This window comes from Eupeodes corollae, chromosome 3 (genome assembly GCF_945859685.1).
Source record: "Eupeodes corollae chromosome 3, idEupCoro1.1, whole genome shotgun sequence".
Taxonomy (NCBI): Eukaryota; Metazoa; Arthropoda; class Insecta; order Diptera; family Syrphidae; genus Eupeodes; species Eupeodes corollae.
In genome coordinates this window covers 12,091,386-12,113,234 of record NC_079149.1, presented here as the reverse complement: position 1 = coordinate 12,113,234, position 21,849 = coordinate 12,091,386, and the positions used below count along the sequence as shown (strand labels likewise).

Below are 21,849 nucleotides of genomic sequence, written 5' to 3'. Positions count from 1 at the left end.
GAGATCTTACACATCAGAGCTTCCCTATTTATCTTGTCGAATGCTGTTTTGAAGTCGACGTCGCAAGCGTATATTTTTTCAAATCCATTTCACTCGCTGCTATTTTAATAGGAAACAATTTTCCTTACGGAAACAATACAAATTTTATAAAATATTATATTTTTTGTCAATTTTTCACCCAAAAAAATAATCACATATTGGGTTAGTAAAAATTATGGAATTTTCTGAAAACCAAGACCTTCTAAGACCTCCACTTTTAAGACTAATCTTAGTCTGCCCAAAAATACTTTCTCACTATTTGCAACTGACTGCGGAAATGTTTCTAATATTCAACTTATTTTCCATAATAATAATCGTTCTAGTTCCAGTGCCAATAGTTGCAGTTTAGTTCATCGTAAATAAACTCATGTTACTCAACTTAACTTATTGATATAGTTTACAAAAATATCCTCCTTCCAACAAAATACGTTTTTAAAATACAAACCATGTGCTTCTCCTAATGCGGTGTTCACATCTCTGAGATTCAAAACGTTTCGTCTCTTGTTTTAATCGGTTAACGTCTGTATCCAACTATACACACAAAAATGCAATCCGCTTGCTTTTTTTTAAATTAAAACAAATCAAACTGCGATATTCGCCTATAAATTTTAACGGTTGTTGAATTAAATTATGATAAATAAACATGATTAAAACCCGATAGTTAAGTTTTGTTGTTCGTATTTTTATTTGAATAGCAGTTTAGCCCAAAAAATAAACATCATCATCAGAAAACAAAAATGTCCCTTACCTACTTTTGACATTATATCATCTCGAGCCGGTATACTCGTAGGTTTTTTATTGATCGGAACTTGTTTTAAAAATTAAATCCGTCTTAACTCAAATATTTAATCGGCAGCGACAGAGGCTGGCTGGGTCGGTGACAGACGTTGATAGTGTTGTTATTGGTTTATTTTTAAATGTCGCTATAAAAGCGTGCTGCAGCACAAATCTCAGTTTAGTTTGAATTAAATTTCTTCTGATAAACAAATTCAAAATGCAAAAACTTGTAAGTAGTCAAATCGTTATTGGAATTTATTTTTATAGGCACCATAACAATAACCATAACCCCAATATCATATTTCAAGTGTCAATGTCATTAAATGACCTTAATCATTTCTTATAGGTTGCCCTTTGTACTCTGTTAGCTGTTGCAGCTGTTGTCTCCAGTGTAGAAATCGCCAGGGAGCCTGTTAAGATCCTGAGACAAGAATCCACCAAAGCCGAAGATGGTTCATACACCTATCTCTTGGAAACCGACGATGGCTACTTCAAGGAGGAAACCGGTACCGTCATCAACCCAGGCTCAGAAGACCCAAAGGTCAGGGTTAGTGGATCATACCATTACATCGATGCTGCTACCGGTGAAACCGTCAGCGTAGAATATACCGCCGATGAAAATGGATTCTACCCAAGTGGAAGTCACATTTCCAAGGAAATCTCCGAAGCTGCCCTTAAGTCAAAGGATACACCCAGGGATGCTCAACAATACCAACAATACAAACCACAAGCTCAATTGCCAAAGAGGAAGTTGTTTTAAGGAAATAATTTGATTGAAAAGACAAAACCGAAATAATCAAAAAGGTATCAATGATATCAATATTTTTGCATAATGATTTGTTAAGTTTTACTGAAGCTCATGTTTGATGAGAGGTTTGAGTTTCAAAATGTGTGTAAATATAGAAGAAATAGTGAAAATCGAAATAACGTTGAAACTGAATTGTATCGTTTTTGTTTTCGTTTCTCTGTTGTTATAGCTGACCTTGAATTTTATAGTTTAAATCAATTTAGTTTCGGATGGATTTTTGTATGTCAAGGGCAAGGTTTTGTCTTTATTATTGTTGTCTAAAAGATAAGTTACTTAACGTTTGATATTCCAATTGGTTACAAAGTTCAATGGGCTAATATTTGGAGACATTTCATCGTTACTTTCGATTATTGACTGCATCAAACAGTTTATTAAATAAATCCCCAGATTCCAACTGATTCCAATCTTCAGAAGCACTCAAATAATGCTTAAATATTATTCACTATTCAATATGATTTGTATTCAAAGTCAATATAAACATAAGTTGTTATCATGTGAGAGCAAAACATGATGGATTTGTGAATTGGTACGTGCACGAACTTCAAAACATTGTTTTGGTTAACATACGACTAGATATGCCAACAAAAATGTGATGATGTTGATGACTGATGGGGATGACTTTGAGCACTAAACAGCTTAGATGTGGTTTATGTGGATTTTGGAGTAACTAGGCTGATATGTCATACTCTTATTTTAGTATTTGACACACGAATTTGGGCATTGATTTTTGGTAAGTAAATGAGGAGGTTCTGATATAGAAGTAAAATTAAAAACCGTGTTCCAAAAATTAAATAAGTCATAGAAAAGACCTTAATAAATGTTCTATTTGTACTTATCTTATAATTAAAAAGGTTTTGAAAACATTCGATTCTTAATTTCTTCAAAGAAATTGATAGGTCATTTAAAGTCAAAAACTTTAAAAACTTCGACTTATAAAGGTTTTTAAATGCTTTTCTGATAAGATTGCAATCAATTTTTTACTTCCGACATATAGGAGCTATATGGTAAGATTTGTAATACTAATGCAACATGATAGTAGAAAAGTAGAAAAAAGTGGGGTCCTCTGACTGTATGTCCTGGGCGATTAGCTGAATATTTTGAAATCAAGCTTTTGTGCTGATTCGCGTTAACCGTTTTTTTAAATATTTTTTTGAAGACTTAAAATAACACTAGTCCCCATACAAAATTTTTGGACAAAAAACGAATATTCGAACTTTCTCAAAAATCAACAGATAGTTTTTTTTAATTGGCTTCTTTGAATACAAAACAAATATTTTTGTATTGCTATAGTTCCATAGAACCGTTATTTTGTTTTCAAGTGTTCTCAACAACTAAATAACCGATTTCAATACTTCTTGTTTGCATAACCTCTTAAACTTTATCAATATTTGATAATCAAAAATGTCATTGTGTTTTATTTTTGATTTTGAAAAACATATTACATTTTTTTTCGATATTTTGAAAATGGGTCATATTTTTTTATGAAATTGAAATATGAAACTTTTATTAATAAGCTTTAAATAACTTCAAAGCAAACAATTTTTTAACTAAAATTTAAATATAAACAATTTATTGAAAAAAGACATTCTAACGATTTTCAAATAAAAAAATTGAAAAATCAAACAGCTTTTGTTGAAAACAAAATTTTTCGCGTGTATATTTTTAAATTTTAAAATACAAGAAATATTTTTAGACAGCTGTTCATTTTATTATTGTTAAACTTCAATTAGGATATTATTCTAAGCGGTTCGTTATGTGAAATTGAAAAAAATTGACATTTCTCGAAGTTTCAAGGCCGATTTTTTGAGAGATTTCTTTGAATGCGTTTGTACGTATACGTTCCTCCATCAGGACACCTTTTTTCGTCGTCCATATCTCAAGTACCTGCAGAGGTATTGTCTTCCAATAAAATTTATTTTGCACATAATAGCATTCAAATTTTCAAAAAAAGCTTCAAGAAAATCCTGTTCAATTTGTTTTCTAAAACAATTTAAAAACACCCCTTAGAAAATACTACTTACTAAAAAACAAAAACAACATTTTTAAAGGACTTAGTTTTTTGAATCTCACCTTATATTTTTCTAGATAGATAGATAGATAAATACATTTTATTTTCTTAAAAAAGTGTGGTGTTCAAAATTAGTTAGGACAATAACTTTTTGAAGTTGTCTGTCAGGTTAAAGTTTTACTATTTATATTTTTGCTAAGCTTGAATTTACTTTAAATATTATGTTCATTAACAATTAATTTGCGATAATTAAAAACATACATATTTTAAGAATTTGTATAGATTTAAATAACATTAGCCGTTCAGTATTTGAAAAAAATCGGTGCGATTGATTGTTTCAGCTCCTAGGAATATATGTATGTTGTGCATAAGCCAACAGTGTCATGCTGAAATGCCCTAGAATTCAAGTTAAGTAATCTACACCGAGTTCTAGAGCTGGGTAGTATTTCAAGGGTAGTAAGAAACGCTTTTGCAAGACCGGTTTCGATGTTTAAAACGTAGTTTGGTGTATTATCTGGTAGGTTGAAACATCTTTTGAAGAAAAACCTTTGAAGCTTTTCACATTGTATGTACTCTTTGTACCCCCATACTTGAGCACAGTAATACATAATTGATCTGGCGGCTGAGTCATGGACTTTAAACTTTGCTGAATGTGACACTAACTTATTTTTCAAGAACTTAGACCAGGCTGCGTTAATTGCATTTTTTGTCAGATGTTCAGACCAAGACATATTATATGTAAAGACGACGACAAGATATTTATATGGGTTGTTATTTTTACTTCTACACCTTTGTAATTCCATTTTTCACTTAATGCTCTTCCTAAAAATAATGATTTCAGATTTCTCAAGATTAAATTCAAGGTTCCATTTATCGCAATAGCTGCTGAACTTGTTTATAATTGTTTGAAGTAAAGATGGACTCTCAGCCAAAATTACAATATCATCAGCATACAAAAGAACATTTATACCGATTCTTTCCACATGAATTCCGATGGGGAGTTCAGAATGTAGGTCATTTAAGAACAAGACAAAAAGCAGAACACTCAGAACGCAGCCTTGTTTAACGCCTTTGCTCGTTCTAAAGAAATTAGAGGTACTGCTTCCATCCCATACGGCGGCAACTATATCTTGGTATAATAGTTTCATAATTTTAATCATTTTCGTGGAGATGCCCAATGGTATAAGTTTGTGAATAAAAGCTTCTCTGTTAATATTGTCGAACTCAGCTTTTAAGTCTACGAACCAAGCATACAATTTTTTTTTCTGGCTTAGTTGCAGCTGAATAAGGCATGAAAGATTGAAAATCTGATCAATATAATCTTTTCGATATGCAGCCTGGAATTCATTGAGTACATTATTGTTTGCGATCCAAGTAGTTAGGCGTCTTTGGAAAACTGATGTGAATAATTTGTAGATTGTATCTAAAAATGAAAGCCCACGATAGTTAGATACAAGACTAGCGTCACCTTTTTTGAAGATCGGAAAGATAATTGATTTTTTGAAAGATGTTGGTATTGTTTCTGTTTCGTAAATTCTTTTCAGCAAAGTATAAACCTCCCCAATAAAAGAATTACTCGCATTTTTATAAAACTCATATGGAATGCCGTCTATACCCGGAGCTTTGTTTTCTTTTGAAGATTCAATCGCAATCTTTACTTCATTGAAACCAATTGGATGATCACTTCAGTTCAGGTATATATAATTTTTGTATAACATTAAGTTTTTAATATTTTTTTTTAAATGTAAAGACAATTAAAGAAGGTGTTTTTAAGGCTAAGCTTAAACACAATATAGTCTTCAACAATAAACGAGTATGGTCAGTTTGTAAAGCACAAATTTTTGAATTTTAGTTGCAATGCATACAGTATCAAGCTTTTGTATATTCTCATTAATTATGAGTATAAAGTACTGAAAAACTTAGTTTTTAATACTTTTATGATTTTAAAAAATGCGTTTGGAGTACATTTTAATAACTGAATTCGAATCTGAACTTTGAATGTAACTATCTGCTCAGATTTCAAAAATTGCCGTTTCTTATATTTTTTCAATATATTTCAACAACTTTGACAGTCAAGAAAAATATGATGCTGTTTTGACTTTTTCTGTTAAAAACTGATTGAGCATAAATGGTTCGACGTTTTTTTAGGATTATTGACGTAATAATAATTTAGGATAACAACTACTGAATAAAAAAGATATTTCATGATTTAAAAAAAAAATTGTATCTCAAAAGACTTGATAGAGATTTAAATAAAAGCCATTTAAACCCATCGGAAAAGTGATTTCCAGGAACAAAACCTTGTCGAACATTGTGTTTACCAAAAATTGATTTAATTCTAAAAAAAAGTATATTAAGAACTGATACAAAAATAACTGAAAAATTATATCATTTAATAAAATTTTTAACATTTTGAAAGTTCTTAAAAAAATCTAATTGACTTTTTTTTAAAGGAAAAGGTAAGCTGTTGACTCAAAACTTATTTCACCTTATACAACCTATTGATATCGACTTTCTGTAAAATAATGAACATTTAAATAAACTTTTTAGAAAATGTATCTTTTCAGAAATTTGACATGGAATTGATAAAACTTCAATTATTAATTGAAAATTATTCTCTGAGGTACTTAAACAACAATTTAAAGTTATCAGCGTAGGTAGGATTATAGCTTTTTTTCTTCTATGTCTACATTATATTTGTTTGCTCAGAAAACACGAAAGCTAAAAGTATCGTGGTTATGACCCTAGTAAATAAGATTTACATTACTTTAAACTTAAAAGAGGAACAAGTATTTTTCGCCAAAATATACTTGTACATTACATACAAACTCTTAAGTGGCTATTCTTTCACGCTTAGACATTGAAAATATCCGTTTTTAACCTCTAGATAATTTTGATTATTAAGGTACCTACCTTAAAATCAACAATTTTTTGTTGGTACTTGGATAAATACTGTATAAAGAAAATATTTCGGTCCACTTGTTTTTTGGAAATAAGGATACAGAAAGTTTACAAGACAGGAGCTATCAAGGTGGTTTTTTACCTCAAAAAGCGCTATAAACTCTAAGATTTGAATAATTGGAATTGATTCCACAATTTTTCTTGATATTTTCTCCGTGTAAAAAAAGTCATTATTACATTAGAACTACGAACAATGAAGCATAGTTCTTTAAAAACGCTAAACTCACAGAAACTACAATTTTTTAAATTTGAATGAGTAACCTAAGCAATTCTATCATACTTAAATAACTAAAGTCTCGTGTACATTTATCAACATCAATTGTTTGCCTTAGTCTAGAATCTTCATATGACAAACAATTAATGTTTGTTTATTAAAAAAAATGCTGAATGGTTACTTAAACATTCAATTAGAATTGAATAATAGTTTAGAATCTCGCTACATTCAAATAGAGTATAGAAAAGATAAAAAATGTACTGACAGCGGTGGGATTCGAACCCACGCCCTTTCGGACTGGTGCCTAAAACCAGCGCCTTAGACCGCTCGGCCACGCTGCCGTTAAATTTACTAATATTTTATGCAAAACTGACACAATTACAGTCTAAAAAATTTAAATAATAAACAACAGGAAAAGTACATTCAAAACATTTACGATATCAGTTAAGTATTTAACCTAAAAAAAGGAAGTTCTTAATTGTTCTTCTAAATAAAATGTGATATTCAATAAAACTTTTTGATTAAAAAACTGAACATTCTATAATAATTGGATATACGATAATTGAAACATTGTTGACCAAAAATTCAAGATATTAAAATGTTTAAGAAAAAAAACAAGTATACGCCCCAGTGAACAATTTACATGAAGGACAACTCGTAGTGCAAAATTCTCGTTTTGTATTTAAAATCTTAACATGTAATGCTCAGCCTAGCACTTTAGATTACAAAACGTAACCCGAAACTACTGAAATTGTTCCAAAACCGACTGCGTTTCGAACATAATTCCTATCTTTTTTCACGTTGTTCCATTTTTTCGGCAAACTCATGTGGAGTGATAGTAAGGATGTTCAGTGGCAGGTGTTATCATTTAAAGCACTACGAATCTATGGGAAATGAATATGCTGGTCTGCCACTGTCTGGTTGTAAAGCTTCTTTAACAATAACTAAAAATTGAGCAATACATGATTGTTTGATTATACCAAAAGAATTTTTACTGTTTTTGAAATTCTCAAAACATGTTATGGTTTTTTTGTTTAATATGGCCTATTAAGATGCAAGTTTGGACTAAGATATTAATTTAAAAAAAAACATCAAAACAAATAACGCTGCACATAAATAATGTGTTTCGATTAAAATTTCAAATTCTAGAACACAGTTTAAAATCAAACAAACGTGAAATGGTTATGAAAAACAGTCTTTCTCTAAAGTTCTATCCAAAAATACTTAGTTCCAAATTTTATAGAAATTGAAAGCAACTACAAAACTAAAATCATTGCTGACCCACTCCAACTCGTATACTATTAGAAACTGTGTAGCTTAACGCCTGGCGGTATTTTGCAGAATGTTGTGTTAAGCCATTCAATGAATTTTATGTGATACCTGCTCTGAAAACCAAAGTGCTGCTGTTAAGCTTGCTATGAAATTTCGCACTGCACTATGAATAATTTTGTCACCATCCAACATTTTTTATTTTTGCTAATGAATGCAAATTTTATTTCAAATTTTTTAAACAAAACAAGTTAAAGCTTTGCAGTTTTTAAGAAGAAAAAAATGATAAAAGCTATGAACTTATCAATTTTAACATAAGCCACTATTATTACGCTGGTTTTTTTTGTTGTCTTCGAGTATAACAAAGACAGGAACACAATTTTTAAGATTCATTTAAATTTTAAAATTTAATTTTGCGGATGCGCGAAGCATCACGAATATCAAGTTTAAGATATTTCAGGTACTCCTACCCACCTAGATACAACTTACCAACATTGAATTTTTTGACTTTTATTATTTTTTATTTGAAATGTGATATAAAAGACTGCAACATGCCGAGGACAAAACTAGTGTGTCTCAATATTCCTGTGTTTCAATATTCACCATGAAGAAATTCGTAAGTTAAATTTTGCTGCTTCAAAATATGTGTTTTTGAATTGTGATTGATTTGTAGGTCATTCTTTTCGCTTTGATTGCTTTGGCATGTGCTGTCCCAGTTCCAGAAAGGGATGAAGTTGAAAGGGAGAAGAAGGAAGAAATCCTGATTGTGAGCTCAGACCAACAGACTCACGAAGACGGTTCATACAACTTCGTCTATGAAGGAAGCGATGGATCAGCTCGGGAGGAAACCGCTGAAGTTTTGAACAAGGATACTGATGAAGAGGAACTCGTTATTACTGGATCATATAAGTACATCGATGCTAATGGTGATGAGGTTCTTGTCAATTATACCGCCGGTAAGAATGGATTTGTCCCAGTTGGTACCATCATCCATAAGGATATCACTGCTAATGCTGAAAAAGCTAAGGATCTTCCCAATAGACGTCGGGATGATAATGAGCCAGAGGATGGTTTGAATGCACCAAGGAATTAAGTTATTTAATTTTATTTTTTAAGTTTAAGAAGGCGAGGCACATACTTTAATAATAATAAAATAAGAGGCGAAATGAATATGAGTTTGTTATTAATTTTTATTAAGTTTGAACTTATGTTAGACCAAAAGTCTTCTAAGAGTCATGAAACGAAAGTTCTTCTTTAAAAACAGATCAATATTTTAAAGGAAAAATTTCAAAGAAAAATACTTCTGACATTTCTTTCGCTCAGACTTAAAAGTTGGGGGTGTTGAAAACAAACTCGTTTGGATTCTCAAAGCTCAAAATGTTTCACTTACGGTGTTTTGTTTTAATTAAGATAAATGTGACTCTAGAGAAGTGACATAAAACAAGCTAGTGTTCAGTAGCAACAGAATTGGTCGAACAGGAACTGAAACCCTGAGTGAGATTTTTAGAATTTGTACTATTTCAGGTTGAAAATGGCATACAGTTCTTTAGAAGCCATGGTTTCATAAGAGTTCGTGAATTTAACTGCTAAAAGACATCATTTAGAAGGCCATCAAAACTTATCATACTTTTTCAAGTACTTTAATATTCTACTTTAAATTGTGGAAATGAGTTTCATTTTGAAAATTTGTAGTGTTTCAGGAACTGTCAAAGTTACCTTAATGACAGCTGTCAAAATATTCAGTAAGATCACATATCCTTTTAAGTAAAGTTGTTTGCGCATATTTATAAACTCGTTTGGTCTTTAAGCCATCAACCAAAGGTGGGACATGAGGAAATTGTTCATTATTGATGAGGGTTCAGAAATGTGAACCAACTACATTGGGAATCGCTGGAGAATCAACTGGGTTGGCATTTTATTTTGTGCCTACTACAGTAGACCATAATTCTGATGAAATAGAAAGTTAAGGTTGATAAAACTTTGACGTCACTGAGTTCGTAAGTTGGGAGTTGGAATTAATGGCTGGATACCCATATTTTTTGTTCTATGAAACCTAAACCGCCATAATTGTAAATATCAAAGTCCACAACAATGTTCAGATTTGAAGGACTGATATTTGCTAATGAGGTTAATAGTAATATTCATTTATTTATTCATCAATATGAGATTTAAATCAACAATTAGACTACTAGATACATATTTACATGTGTACAATTTATAAAAAAAAAAATTAAGTTAAATATAAATACTTTAAATATTATTAACATGAAAATATATATACAAATAAAAATATGTAATCAGTTTGTTGCTACATTATTAAAATATAAAATCAATTGAAATGAAAATACAGTAATAGTTTATTTTTAAAAGAAGATCTACTTAATTGAAAATCAAAATCAATATAATTTAAAATTAAGTTAGTTTCTTTGACACAGCGGGTTATTGGTTCAATTTTAACTCTGTGTACATCTTCTCGAAACGAACAACTTATTCGAAGTAGACGGAATGGAGCATACGAATGTATTAAACACATAAAAAGGGAACTTGAAACGATATTATAAATTATCACTTATAAACATCACAGAAACATTTTACGTCTATTTTCAAGTGTTTCAATAAGTTAAAGTATGCATCTAGTTTTGTATGATGGAGTTTCGATGTTCCACCCAAATTTTTAAATAGTGAAACTTGTAAAGTTATTTTGGACCAATTTAATTCTTTAAGATTGAATTTTATAAAAACGGTTCCAGGTTACACAACAATATTCCAAGATTGGTCTTAAATATGAGGTAAAAAGCGAAAGGGTTTTTAAAATCTATGCTATTGCGTTTGATAAAACCGAGCATGAAATTTGCTTTGGTTACACTGACCTTGACATTGACATTTAGCGACATTTAAATATAATTGGTTTTTCGTGCACCATTGGGATAGCTTCGAAATATCGTCTTGTAAGAGATAACAGTCATTAATAGATTTGATGCAACGAAAAAACTTTGAGTCATCGGCGAAAAGAAGTTGACTAGAATTAAGGAAAATACTAGGTAAGTCATTTATAAAAATTAGGAAAAGAAGTGGTCCCAGATGGCTACCCTGGGGCACACCAGATGAAACCAAAATTGGGATTGAAAGAACTTCGTCAATGCAAACAAATTGAACTCGACCCTTAAGATACGATTCCAACCTGAACATGAAGAGAATTGTCCACCCAACGTATTGAAAATAGAGCCTTCGAATTTTTTGTAATATCGGACAAATAGCTATGAATTGGTAAATATCGTCACGCTCATTTCTGTTACAATAATTGCAAAGGAGAGGTAGATCCTATCGATGCGGAATATAATTCAAGTTCAATATTTCAACCCTTGCTCTGAAAATTGTATCTATAGTTCTCGCAAAAAGTCTTCTATTGAAATAATTTGCCGCATTAGGATTTAAGAAGAGAATTATATTACTATATATTTCTCTTGTTGACGATTAAGATGTTGAAGATATATGTATATGTTCATCAACTTTTGCGATAGCATTCGAAAAGATATCTTGCCAGTTATCTATGTTAAACTCAGTCAGTTCAAGAGAAACATTATGCAACCAGGCAAGTTTAGTCCATTCCTTTAATGGAGATGATTCTGTTTGCAGGAGAACCTTCATGATAGATGTGTGAAGATTCGACCATGGTTTTCAAATCACTGTTGTTAGAAAATCTACATGCAATTTCAAAATTTTAACATAAATCGGCGCAATTCCAGGCTCAACATGAATCTTTTTAAAAAGGGCATTGTATCAACTCAAAATAGGTGTGACTAAAAACTTGAATACCGTAAGACAAGCAAGTGTTAATGGTTGCTTGGAAAAATCGATATTTAGATCCAAAGTCTATGTTTTTGTTTGAGAAGAAATTTAGCCACATTATGTTCAGATCTACTTAAGCTTCTTTACTCTTATGTTGAACATGTTTATTGAAACTTCCGTTAGGGCTTTAGCAGACATTAACACTCCCAGATATTTGAATTCCTGTACTATTTCAATAGGTTTATTGTTAAGAAACCACCTTTCTTCTTTCAACCTTCTACAACGCCGTGCCTCAAAGACCATTATCTTTGTTTTCTCTGAGTTTATTTTAAGGTCCCAGATATTGCAGTATATTTGGACCCTATTTATTTGTAACTGGAGAGAAGATGGGTTATCTGCAAGCATAACCAAGTCATCCGCGTAAAGAGTACTTTTATACGAATATCATAAAAACAAACCACACCAGATAAATTATCTGAAATATCATCAATGTAAAGGGCAAACAAGATTGGGCTGAGGATACATCCTTGGGGAACATCTGCATTCGTTTGAAACTAATTTGAAATCTCGGCCCCATCCCAAACTGTTTTACATAAACAAATTTTAGTAGATATTTAGAAAATTTTTAGGTATACCAAGTGAGGCCATTTTTTAAATGAGAGCTTGTGGATTGTCACGAAAACTAGCTTGAAATATACTTCGTTGGTGCCAAAAACCAGCTTTCTGTCTTTCATGTAATCCAATACAGAAAGAGAGAAAATAACATCTTCATGCGCTACAAGGGGATGTAGCTTCCATTTCATCCCCCCTCGTTCACCACATTTTGGTGGTCTATGGAAAGCTGCAACTCAAGTTAAGCTATTTCAAACTCAAGGCCCTTAACTCCATTGTCCGATTCGCTAAACGCTCTTAAGCCTGGCCATTTTCTCATCGGAGAACCTCTCATTAGCAATGTAGATCCCACAGCCACAGGAAAATGTTCCAGGGTTATTTACTCGTTGGAATCTTGTAAATCATCTCAAAAATGAGTTCTAGCGCCGATGGTCACTTGATTACCTGAATCAGCTACAGCACAGATATAAATGGAAGAGAGAATTGTCATAAATCAGAACCAGGGATGATAGTAATAATCAAGGAAGACAATACACCAAGCTTGCGATGGCCGCTTGGACGTCTCACTAACGTAATAACTGGAGACGGCGAACTGGTTCAAGTGGCAGATGTGCGAACAGATACTGGGATATTCGGTCGTGCTATACACAGATTGGCTCCACTTCTAGTTCCAATCCAAGATGATGATGTCAATCCAAAAGAAAAGACAGATCACCTTTCAAGTCATTACTCATCAACATCGATAAATTCGCGCCAGAAGTCTGATGATGTTCCAGTACCAAAAAAGACGTTTAAGACTTCACTTGGCTCAGCAATTCTTGCTTTACTCCTGGTATTTCTATTAGTACCCATAATAGCATGTGCTCCAGTTAAAATTCAACCATTTCTGTCACAGCCAGGGATATACTTTCAAAACTTCGGGACCTATAACCTCAAGTAGTTGGAACATATCATAATAATGATATAAGACAACAATATCACCAGGAAAGACTGCGTCAGCTTTTCAATTTAATCGCATTGCAGCTGGTGTTAGTATCTTCACAATTTCAAAAGACCCAAGCCTCAATAATAGACGAAATGAACGATACTCATCATGAAAAAATTAATAATCAGCTTATTTCAAAGGCTCAGTTAAAAAAATAAAAGCTAACCTACCGTCCTCAGTCAGACTCCCTGTAGCTTCAGACAAAATTCCGATGGTTTATCATCTTATGAGTATTCATGGCAAGGCTCTTAAAAACCACATAGCCTTTAAAATTGAATTAGCACTCCTAAGTCTTGATGAATTCGAGCTCTTCAAAGTTACTCCCGTTCTTGTCGGAGAGTCATTTTTTACCATACAAATGTGAAATGTACTACCCTCTATCAACACTAGAATTTCAAGAATGTTTTTCCCTTAATAAAGAAAGACATCTATGCCATCTGCAGCATCCGATTTATAGACGTGGATCTAAAGTTAGCTTCTGCAAAATCAACTCCCTAAACCATGGCCAACAAACTCCTGGAATCCTGCAAATTCCACCCGGCTGCATTATTAAAAATGACTTCACAACCTTGCATGGCCATTTTATACAAAGAACGGTCTCTAGGATGTCACTCCTTCCAGCTGGAAATCTAACCAAGTATGCCTTGCTATACAAATTGACATCAAACTCTTACGAAATCTTGCGATTGTTTGATTCTACCCAATTGATAAATCTTTTGTATAGTATTCTAGCAAGTACTATTCTAGAGGAATTTAATATTGAAATACCTCTGTAATTTTTAGGTAAGCTAGCATCTCCTCTCTTAAATATTGAAAATATTACAGCTTTATTAAAGCTCGTGGGAACACAAGCGGAATCGTACAATTTGTTGTAAAAAGAAAGAAGATATTGCTTGTATTCTAAAGAAGAGTTTTTAAGAAATTTTACGGGAATACCATACATTTCTGGGTACTTATTGTTTTTTAAATTAAAAAGCAAGTTCTAGTTCACCAAGAACTATTATAGAATCAAGAAAATCAAATCATCAAAAGCATTTTGTCTTTTACAAAATATTGTTGGTAAAATTCGGTATATTTTATTAAGTAATCCGATTAATGTTCTGATACAAATTTTAGACAAGTATGTTGCCCAGTTTTAGATCTTCTAAAGGGTGATTTTTTTGAGGTTAGGATTTTCATGCATTAGTATTTGACAGATCACGCGGGATTTCAGACATGGTGTCAAAGAGAAAGATGCTAAGTATGCTTTGACATTTCATAATGAATAGTCTATTCAGTAAGTCTTACTAACGAGCAACGCTTGCAAATTATTGAATTTTATTACCAAAAAGTTGGCAGAAAATCCGCTTTTTTATCGACAAATTTTGTTCAGCGATGAGGCTCATTTCTGGTTGAATGGCTACGTAAATAATCAAAATTGCCGCATTTGGAGTGAAGAGCAACCAGAAGCCGTTCAAGAACTGCCCATGCATCCCGAAAAATGCACTGTTTGGTGTAGTTTGTACGCTGGTGGAATCATTGGACCGTATTTTTTCAAAGATGCTGTTGGACGCAACGTTTGTTGCCAAAAATAGAAGAACTGAGCTTGGTTGACATGTGGTTTCAACAAGATGGCGCTACAGGCCACACAGCTCGCGATTCTATGGCCATTTTGAGGGAAAACTTCGGAGAACAATTCATCTCAAGGAATGGACCGGTAAGTTGGCCACCAAGATCATGCGATTTGACGCCTTTAGACTATTTCTTGTGGGGCTACGTCAAGTCTAAAGTCTACACAAATAAGCCAGCAACTATTCCAGCTTTGGAAGACAACATTTCCGAAGAAATTCGGGCTATTCCGGCCGAAATGCTCGAAAAAGTTGCCCAAAATTGGACTTTCCGAATGGACCACCTAAGACACAGCCGCGGTCAACATTTAAATGAAATTATCTTCAAAAAGTAAATGTCATGGACCAATCTAACGTTTGAAATAAAGAATCGATGAGATTTTGCAAATTTTATGCGTTTTTTTTTAAAAAAGTTCTCAAGCTCTTAAAAAATCATTTCATTCATTTTCCCAATTTTCATACAACTGTTCACCTTTTTTGAATAGAATTGAGAGTGACTCAGCATATGGCCAAATTTAGCCTTCCAAAATCCTAAAAATGAAAAATTAAGATAGCACCTAAATTACTTTGTTTACAACCAAAACCGAAGGAATTAAAAAAAAATAAACTATTTTAAAACTGAGTAACACTTATTTTTCTTATTTGCGTTGAATTCCGATTAAATACAATTTGTTTTGTTTGTTTTGGCCTTGAAATTTTGATTAACTCAAATCGTGTGCCACCATCATCGATAGCCACCATCGCGTCGTCGGTTGTTTTGAAAAATTACCTTAATCTGCATATTTATTCGGATTAACAATATAATCCATAAATAAGGTAGTGACAAATAAATTATGAATGGATTTATTGGCACTAGACATAAGCTCACATATTGGGAGGGGTTACGACTTTTGAACTTTTAAACACATGAAATGAATTAAGTAAAAGACTAAGATTAAAAATATTTGTTAGTTTTTACTTAATTTGTAAACCTTTGTATTCTTTTAACCCCTACCACGAAATGCTAGAATCCGTTCCTGAAATTAATTTCAATGATCGAAGATATGACAGTGCCACCAACTACCATGAAGCTATTTATTAAAATATCAATACATTTTATAATAATCAAAAAGTCATGAGTGTCTAGTCTGTGGTTTCCTTTTTTGTTTATTAATAAACACAAATACAAAATTCTGAAGAAATAAATTTATTAAAAAATTAATAAATATATTGATTCTAAGAAAATGTAAATAAATTAACACGTTTTACTTGAATTTAAAAGACATTAATGTCACAAACAACAGACTTTAAGTCTTTATTATTTTATTTTTATAGTTTTGTGATAACAACATTAAAGATTTTGTAAAATGATGTAATGTCAATTTTTAGGCACAATAATAAAGTTGAAAATCAGTTCCTTATTATGTTTTAATTAAACATTTGTTTTGAAGCCAAAGTATGAATGTCTTGCTGACGACTTGATTATTACAAATTACTTTTTTTTATCAAAATATAAAAATATTAAATGAAATATAAAACTATGACTCCGCTGAAGAATTCTGTGGAATTTCAACACCACTTCGTTCACTTTCTAGAGCAGAATAAGAGCTCGAAATATTTTCGTCACTTGCATCGAAAATCACTGGGTCTTCATCACTTGTGAATAATGTTTCTGGACCGAAATCTGAGATTATAATATCGTCACTTATGTCATCAACATCGAAATTACTATTATGATTTGTTGTTGCTGAAGTTTCTTGACACCGTGATGTTGGAATGAAGGGTATCGAACATATTAGTGCAATACTTAAGATCATTAACTAAATTAAAAGAATAATAACACATTAAGTAGTAATTTTGATTCCATCGAAATAAAATTTGAAATTTGTATTAGTTTACCAATTTTTCCATTATTTTCACGTGTGATATTTATTACTAGTAGAAAAATGAGAGTGTAAAATTTATAAAGCAACTAATTCGATATTCTTGATTTTGTTCAACTTTTATAGATTCCATACAAAAACATATCTAAAAGGTGTTAATGATTTTGTACGAAATAGTATTGCTATAGATATTATTATAACACTGATAGTAAGTGCTAAGATTTATTTTGAAACAGTTTATTCAAGTTAAATCTGATTTGTAAATAGCTACTTCAAAATTTAACAAAGCGAAAAATAGCACTCAGTACAGAGTTAGGGTTGGAAATAAATTCATATTTCAAATATTCTATTAGTATATGTACAAATAAATTAAAATAAATGTACTCAAAAAATTATTGAGTCTTTACAAATAAGAAAGTACTGAAGCTGAGATATATAAGCCTTAAAACATTTGTTAGTTAAATATTGGACATTGAAATTCTGACTTTTTTTTCTTGAACACTGAAGGCAAATTTACAAAAAAAGGTATTAAAAACAACGGTTCATTCATCATGTTAATAAAATATGCAATGATTTCACTATTCTCCAAAATTTAGTTTTTCTTGTCCGTGTCACAAACAAAACAATTCTTTTTTAAGGGACCATGTTGTTCATAAAATAAGATTTTTAAAAGCATTTTTTTTTTAAGTTAAGGACAACAACTTTTAAGGCTTACTTTAAACAAAACATTCTCTTAAATAATAAATTGTGTGATTGATTTGCAAAAATAAAAAGAGGCTGGAGTGTGACTCACACTGATAACTTCCTATGCTGTATGTCAATTTGTCTTGCTTTAAAGGTTTGTAGGTTTTCGCGTTTTGTTAAAAAAAAGTTGTCAATTGAATTATTCTAAAAAAATTAATTTTGCATATGGTGAAATAGTTTGATTTCAAAATCTATTTTAATTTTTTGTTAAAAAACGTTCAGTTCGATTTTTCAAAAAAAATTACCGAATGTTCAAAACAATATTTCTCGTAAGCTTAATTTGAAATACGCCCAAAACTCAAAGTTTTGAAAAGATATTCGAGTCGAAAATCAATTTAAACCTCCTTTGTGAATTATTTTTTAGAATTTTATATTCAATTTTACACTCAATTCGATTTTTCTCAGAATGTTACTCAATCTTGACAATAATATTTAAAAAAAATAAATTAGTTTAAAGCTAATGTCTCAAAAATTTGAAAAGCCGATTATTTTTTACTAACTTTTATTAATTTTTGTTTAGGCTTTTATTAAAAAAAAAAACTGTCAATTCGATTTTTCTCAAAATTTTACCAGATGTTAACAAATTTATTTGTCGTTGCACAGTTTTTTTTTGCGATAAAATCATTTTTTTATTCGTCAAATTTTCGAGTGGACAAATTTTTTGTTCAGTTTTTTGTTTTTATTTATAAAAGAAACCGTTAGTTGGATTTTTTTCAAAAATATACTGGATTGGTATCACGTTACAATTACGTTAAGTTATATAAAATTTAATTCAAGTCTCTTTCGTCATTGGTTCGTGAGATATTTAGGGATAGCCAAAGCAACATTTTTAGCATTTTTTAAACTGATATAGTAAAATAAACACCCGCGCAATTTTGTTGAGAGCCCTTTTAGCATCTTTCTGCTTTATTACCTATATAACAAAATTTATTTGAAGTCGATATCTCCTCTGGTTCTTAAGATATGTACGACGAAAAAATAACGCGAACGTACGTACACAAACACGCAAAGACATCTTTTTAAAAATCTTTTATTTCGACTCTAAGGAGAAGGAAACGTTAAGAAATGTCAAAATTTTGACTTTGAAAAATCGGACCCATTAAAATAATTAGTACGTATTCAAACTTCAGCTATCTACTAAAATTTAAAACAAATATCGTTTTTTTCTTCAATATGTATTCATAAAAACTTGAAAGGATAAAATTGTTAAGAAGACGGGTTCGTTACATAAATAAAGAGGCTGGGATGCGACCCACACTGATAACTTCCCATCCCGTCTGTCTTTTACCAAATTTGCGTACCATTTTTGTAGATTTTATTTTGTATGAAAAAATTGATTGTTGGATTTTTAAATAAAAATTACTGAATAACGAAAACAATATTTTCTGTGAAATAAAATAAGTTTGAAGCCAATATTTTTAATTTTTGAAAAGATATTTGAGTCAAAAGTAAATTTTTACCAAGTTTTAGTATTGTTTTTTTTTTTAGAGTTTTATTTTTTGTAAACAAAACTGTCAATTCGATTTTATTCAAAATTTTATCGAATGTTGGAAACAATATTTTAAATTTTTGAAAAGATATTTGAGTCGAAAAACAATTTTGACTAACTTTTACTAATTTTTTTTTAGATTTTTATTTTTTGTAAAAAAAAAAACTATCAATGAGATTTTTCTAAAAATTGTATCCGATGTCAAAAACATTATTCTTCGTTGCACAAAATTGTTTTGGAGATGAAATCATATATGGGTCGTAAAATGTTCTAGTTGACAATTTTTTTTCTTCTGGTTCTTGAGCTATGGACGTCGAAAAAAACTTCGCGAAAGTACGGAATACGAACGTACGTACACACGCACGCACAGACATCTTTCTAAACATCTTTTATTTCGACTTTAGGGACCATGAAACGTGGAGAAATGTCAAAATTTTCAATTTGAAAAATCAAACCCATTACAATAACTTCCGTCAAATTATCTTTGTATATATGACTTGATGTGTTTTCTGAGACACAATAAAAGTTCAAAAACTACAGAAACTGTCACTAACTGAGTCAAAATTATGGTTAATAACTTAGAGTTCCGAAGTCATTACAAACCGAAAAGAGAAAAATATCAAAACTTCCCGATGTTGTCATTTAAAGGTTTTAGTATTAGTCTTATTTTCCGAAACGTTACTTAGTTAAATTCAGAAAGAAAATAAAAAGGTTTTTTGTAGCAAAAGAACATAAATTCATTACTTTAATGTTGATTAAAAAAAAAAATTCCTTTTTTTTTTGCTACTGTTTTCAATGAAATCCTTACGAACAAAAACCTAGCAAGACAAATTGGAGACAGTTCGTTTTTCATTTTATGGAATTCTGGAAATTGAACCAGACATTTTTTGTATTAAAAATTTCTATTGAATTTTTGGAGTAAAAGTTAAGTTTTTGGTAGTTAGTTTTGAATGAAAAGTGTCAGTTTGACAGCGTTAGATCGTCAAAATTTGAAAGTACATACTTTTTCATTTACTTCACTCCAAGAAATTGTCATACTGACAAAAATGTTAACTATTACACATTTACACAAAAGTACTGTTACATATTTTTTCACATTGCGGAACGAATTTTGAATTTCGAATGACATCCTAATGAAGACTTCGAGCTTTCATCACACTAAACCGAAGAACAAAAGAACGCAGGAAAAAAAATCGCTGGCGGATAAAAAATGTATTACAGAAAACACTAAAAAAAAAGACACACACAATTTTTAAAATGTGTTTTATTGTATTTTTATTTCTTTAAAACATTTATGATAATTACATACAATGAGTAAGAAGAAGATTACTACAACTTGTGAAGAAAGAACAAATATTTGATTCTGAAATGTTCAATCACTGCGTCATAATTCCTCACAAAATTTTATCTCGTTTTATTGACGAAGTCATAAAATTTCTTACAAAATAAAGCTGCTTCTAAAAGTATTGAAAATTACGTTGTAAAAATAATCCTCTTTATTACGAACAAAAACAAACTAACGCATCTAAAGCACATATTACTTCAAGACAGTCTTTAACCAAAACCCTGCTGATGAACCAAACTACTTTTAAGCAGAAATGGATGAATCTTCAGCATCTTCATATACCAGAATATTTTTGCAATAAATTAGCACTTCTTTTGTTGTTCGATTCTCAACAAATAAAAAACAATCAAACTTCTAATTATTCTTGCAAACTTTAAGCATTAAATTCACATCAAAATAATTCAAGAAGAGGTTTATCAACCCTCCATATCAATACCGTGTAAAATTGATTTAACTAACCAAACAAGTTGTGATTTAATTTCTTCATCTCGTGAAGAAGCAGAAGAAGTCTTATCAAATCACCGAAAAAATAAGAAGAAAAGACATCAGAAGATATTTTGGAGGTTCTAAATATAGCACAACATATAGACATGTGTATATGTAGATATTTTGTCACATAAAATATGCTAATTGCTGTAGGCAATTTCTTATATAAGCCTCTTTCATTCTTGAAGTTTAAAGTAGTTCTTTGTTAATCTTTTGCTGAATAAGTCTAGAAGTTTTAATCCCTAATCATGTTCAAATATGTAAGCTTTAAAGATGTTCCTTCAAAATTTTGGATATTCTAATTTTTTATTCAATTTCTTGAATAGATTGCCATTCTTTTCTTCATTGGCTTCGTTGCCACCGTTCCAATCCGTATTGATGATGAAGAAGCATCAGCATCAACATCAACAACAACAGTGATCCCAGAAATTTCCATCATAAGATCAGAATCCAACCAAGATGCTGATGGTTCATACAACTTTGTCTTTGAATCCAGTGATGGTAGCTTCAGGGAGGAGAATGCTCAAGTTATCAATGCAGGAACCGATGAAGAATCAATCAAGGTTACAGGATCATACAAATACACCGATGCCAATGGTCAGGAAGTTCTTGTGACTTATACCGCTGATGAAAATGGATTTGTCCCTGTTGGTACAATTATCGCCAAGGAAATCTCTGATAATGCCTTGGCTGCTAAGGATCTACCAAAAGTAGAGAAGGAACCAGCTGCAGAAAAAGAAGAAGAATCTAAAACTGAAGCATCAAACTAAAAACCGAGACGATAATAATTTAGTGATAAATAAGTGAAAAATGTTAGATTTATGATTTCTGTGAAATAAAATTTAAAAAATTAA

The 21,849-nt window shown here is 31.0% G+C and overlaps 3 protein-coding genes and 1 non-coding gene across 4 annotated transcripts; 3 read left to right on the top strand and 1 right to left on the bottom strand.

The window, feature by feature from the left end:
* Positions 1-887: 887 nt before the first annotated feature.
* Positions 888-1,756, top strand: LOC129951175 (larval cuticle protein 65Ag1-like). Its single transcript, XM_056063205.1, has 2 exons — positions 888-1,045; positions 1,163-1,756. Exons 1-2 carry the CDS (start codon positions 1,034-1,036, stop codon positions 1,574-1,576), a joined length of 426 nt encoding a protein of 141 aa, XP_055919180.1. The 5' UTR covers positions 888-1,033; the 3' UTR covers positions 1,577-1,756.
* Positions 1,757-7,068: 5,312 nt separating this feature from the next.
* On the bottom strand, positions 7,069-7,148 carry Trnal-uag (transfer RNA leucine (anticodon UAG)). Its single transcript has one exon. It is a non-coding gene; the product is annotated as a tRNA-Leu (tRNA).
* A 1,332-nt stretch (positions 7,149-8,480) lies between these two features.
* On the top strand, positions 8,481-9,246 carry LOC129951712 (flexible cuticle protein 12-like). Its single transcript, XM_056064009.1, has 3 exons — positions 8,481-8,536; positions 8,620-8,692; positions 8,750-9,246. The coding sequence occupies exons 1-3, from the start codon at positions 8,496-8,498 to the stop codon at positions 9,167-9,169; spliced, it is 534 nt and encodes a 177-aa protein (XP_055919984.1). The 5' UTR covers positions 8,481-8,495; the 3' UTR covers positions 9,170-9,246.
* Positions 9,247-21,122: 11,876 nt separating this feature from the next.
* Positions 21,123-21,849, top strand: LOC129951662 (endocuticle structural glycoprotein SgAbd-9-like). Its single transcript, XM_056063911.1, has 2 exons — positions 21,123-21,255; positions 21,322-21,849. The coding sequence occupies exons 1-2, from the start codon at positions 21,244-21,246 to the stop codon at positions 21,763-21,765; spliced, it is 456 nt and encodes a 151-aa protein (XP_055919886.1). The 5' UTR covers positions 21,123-21,243; the 3' UTR covers positions 21,766-21,849.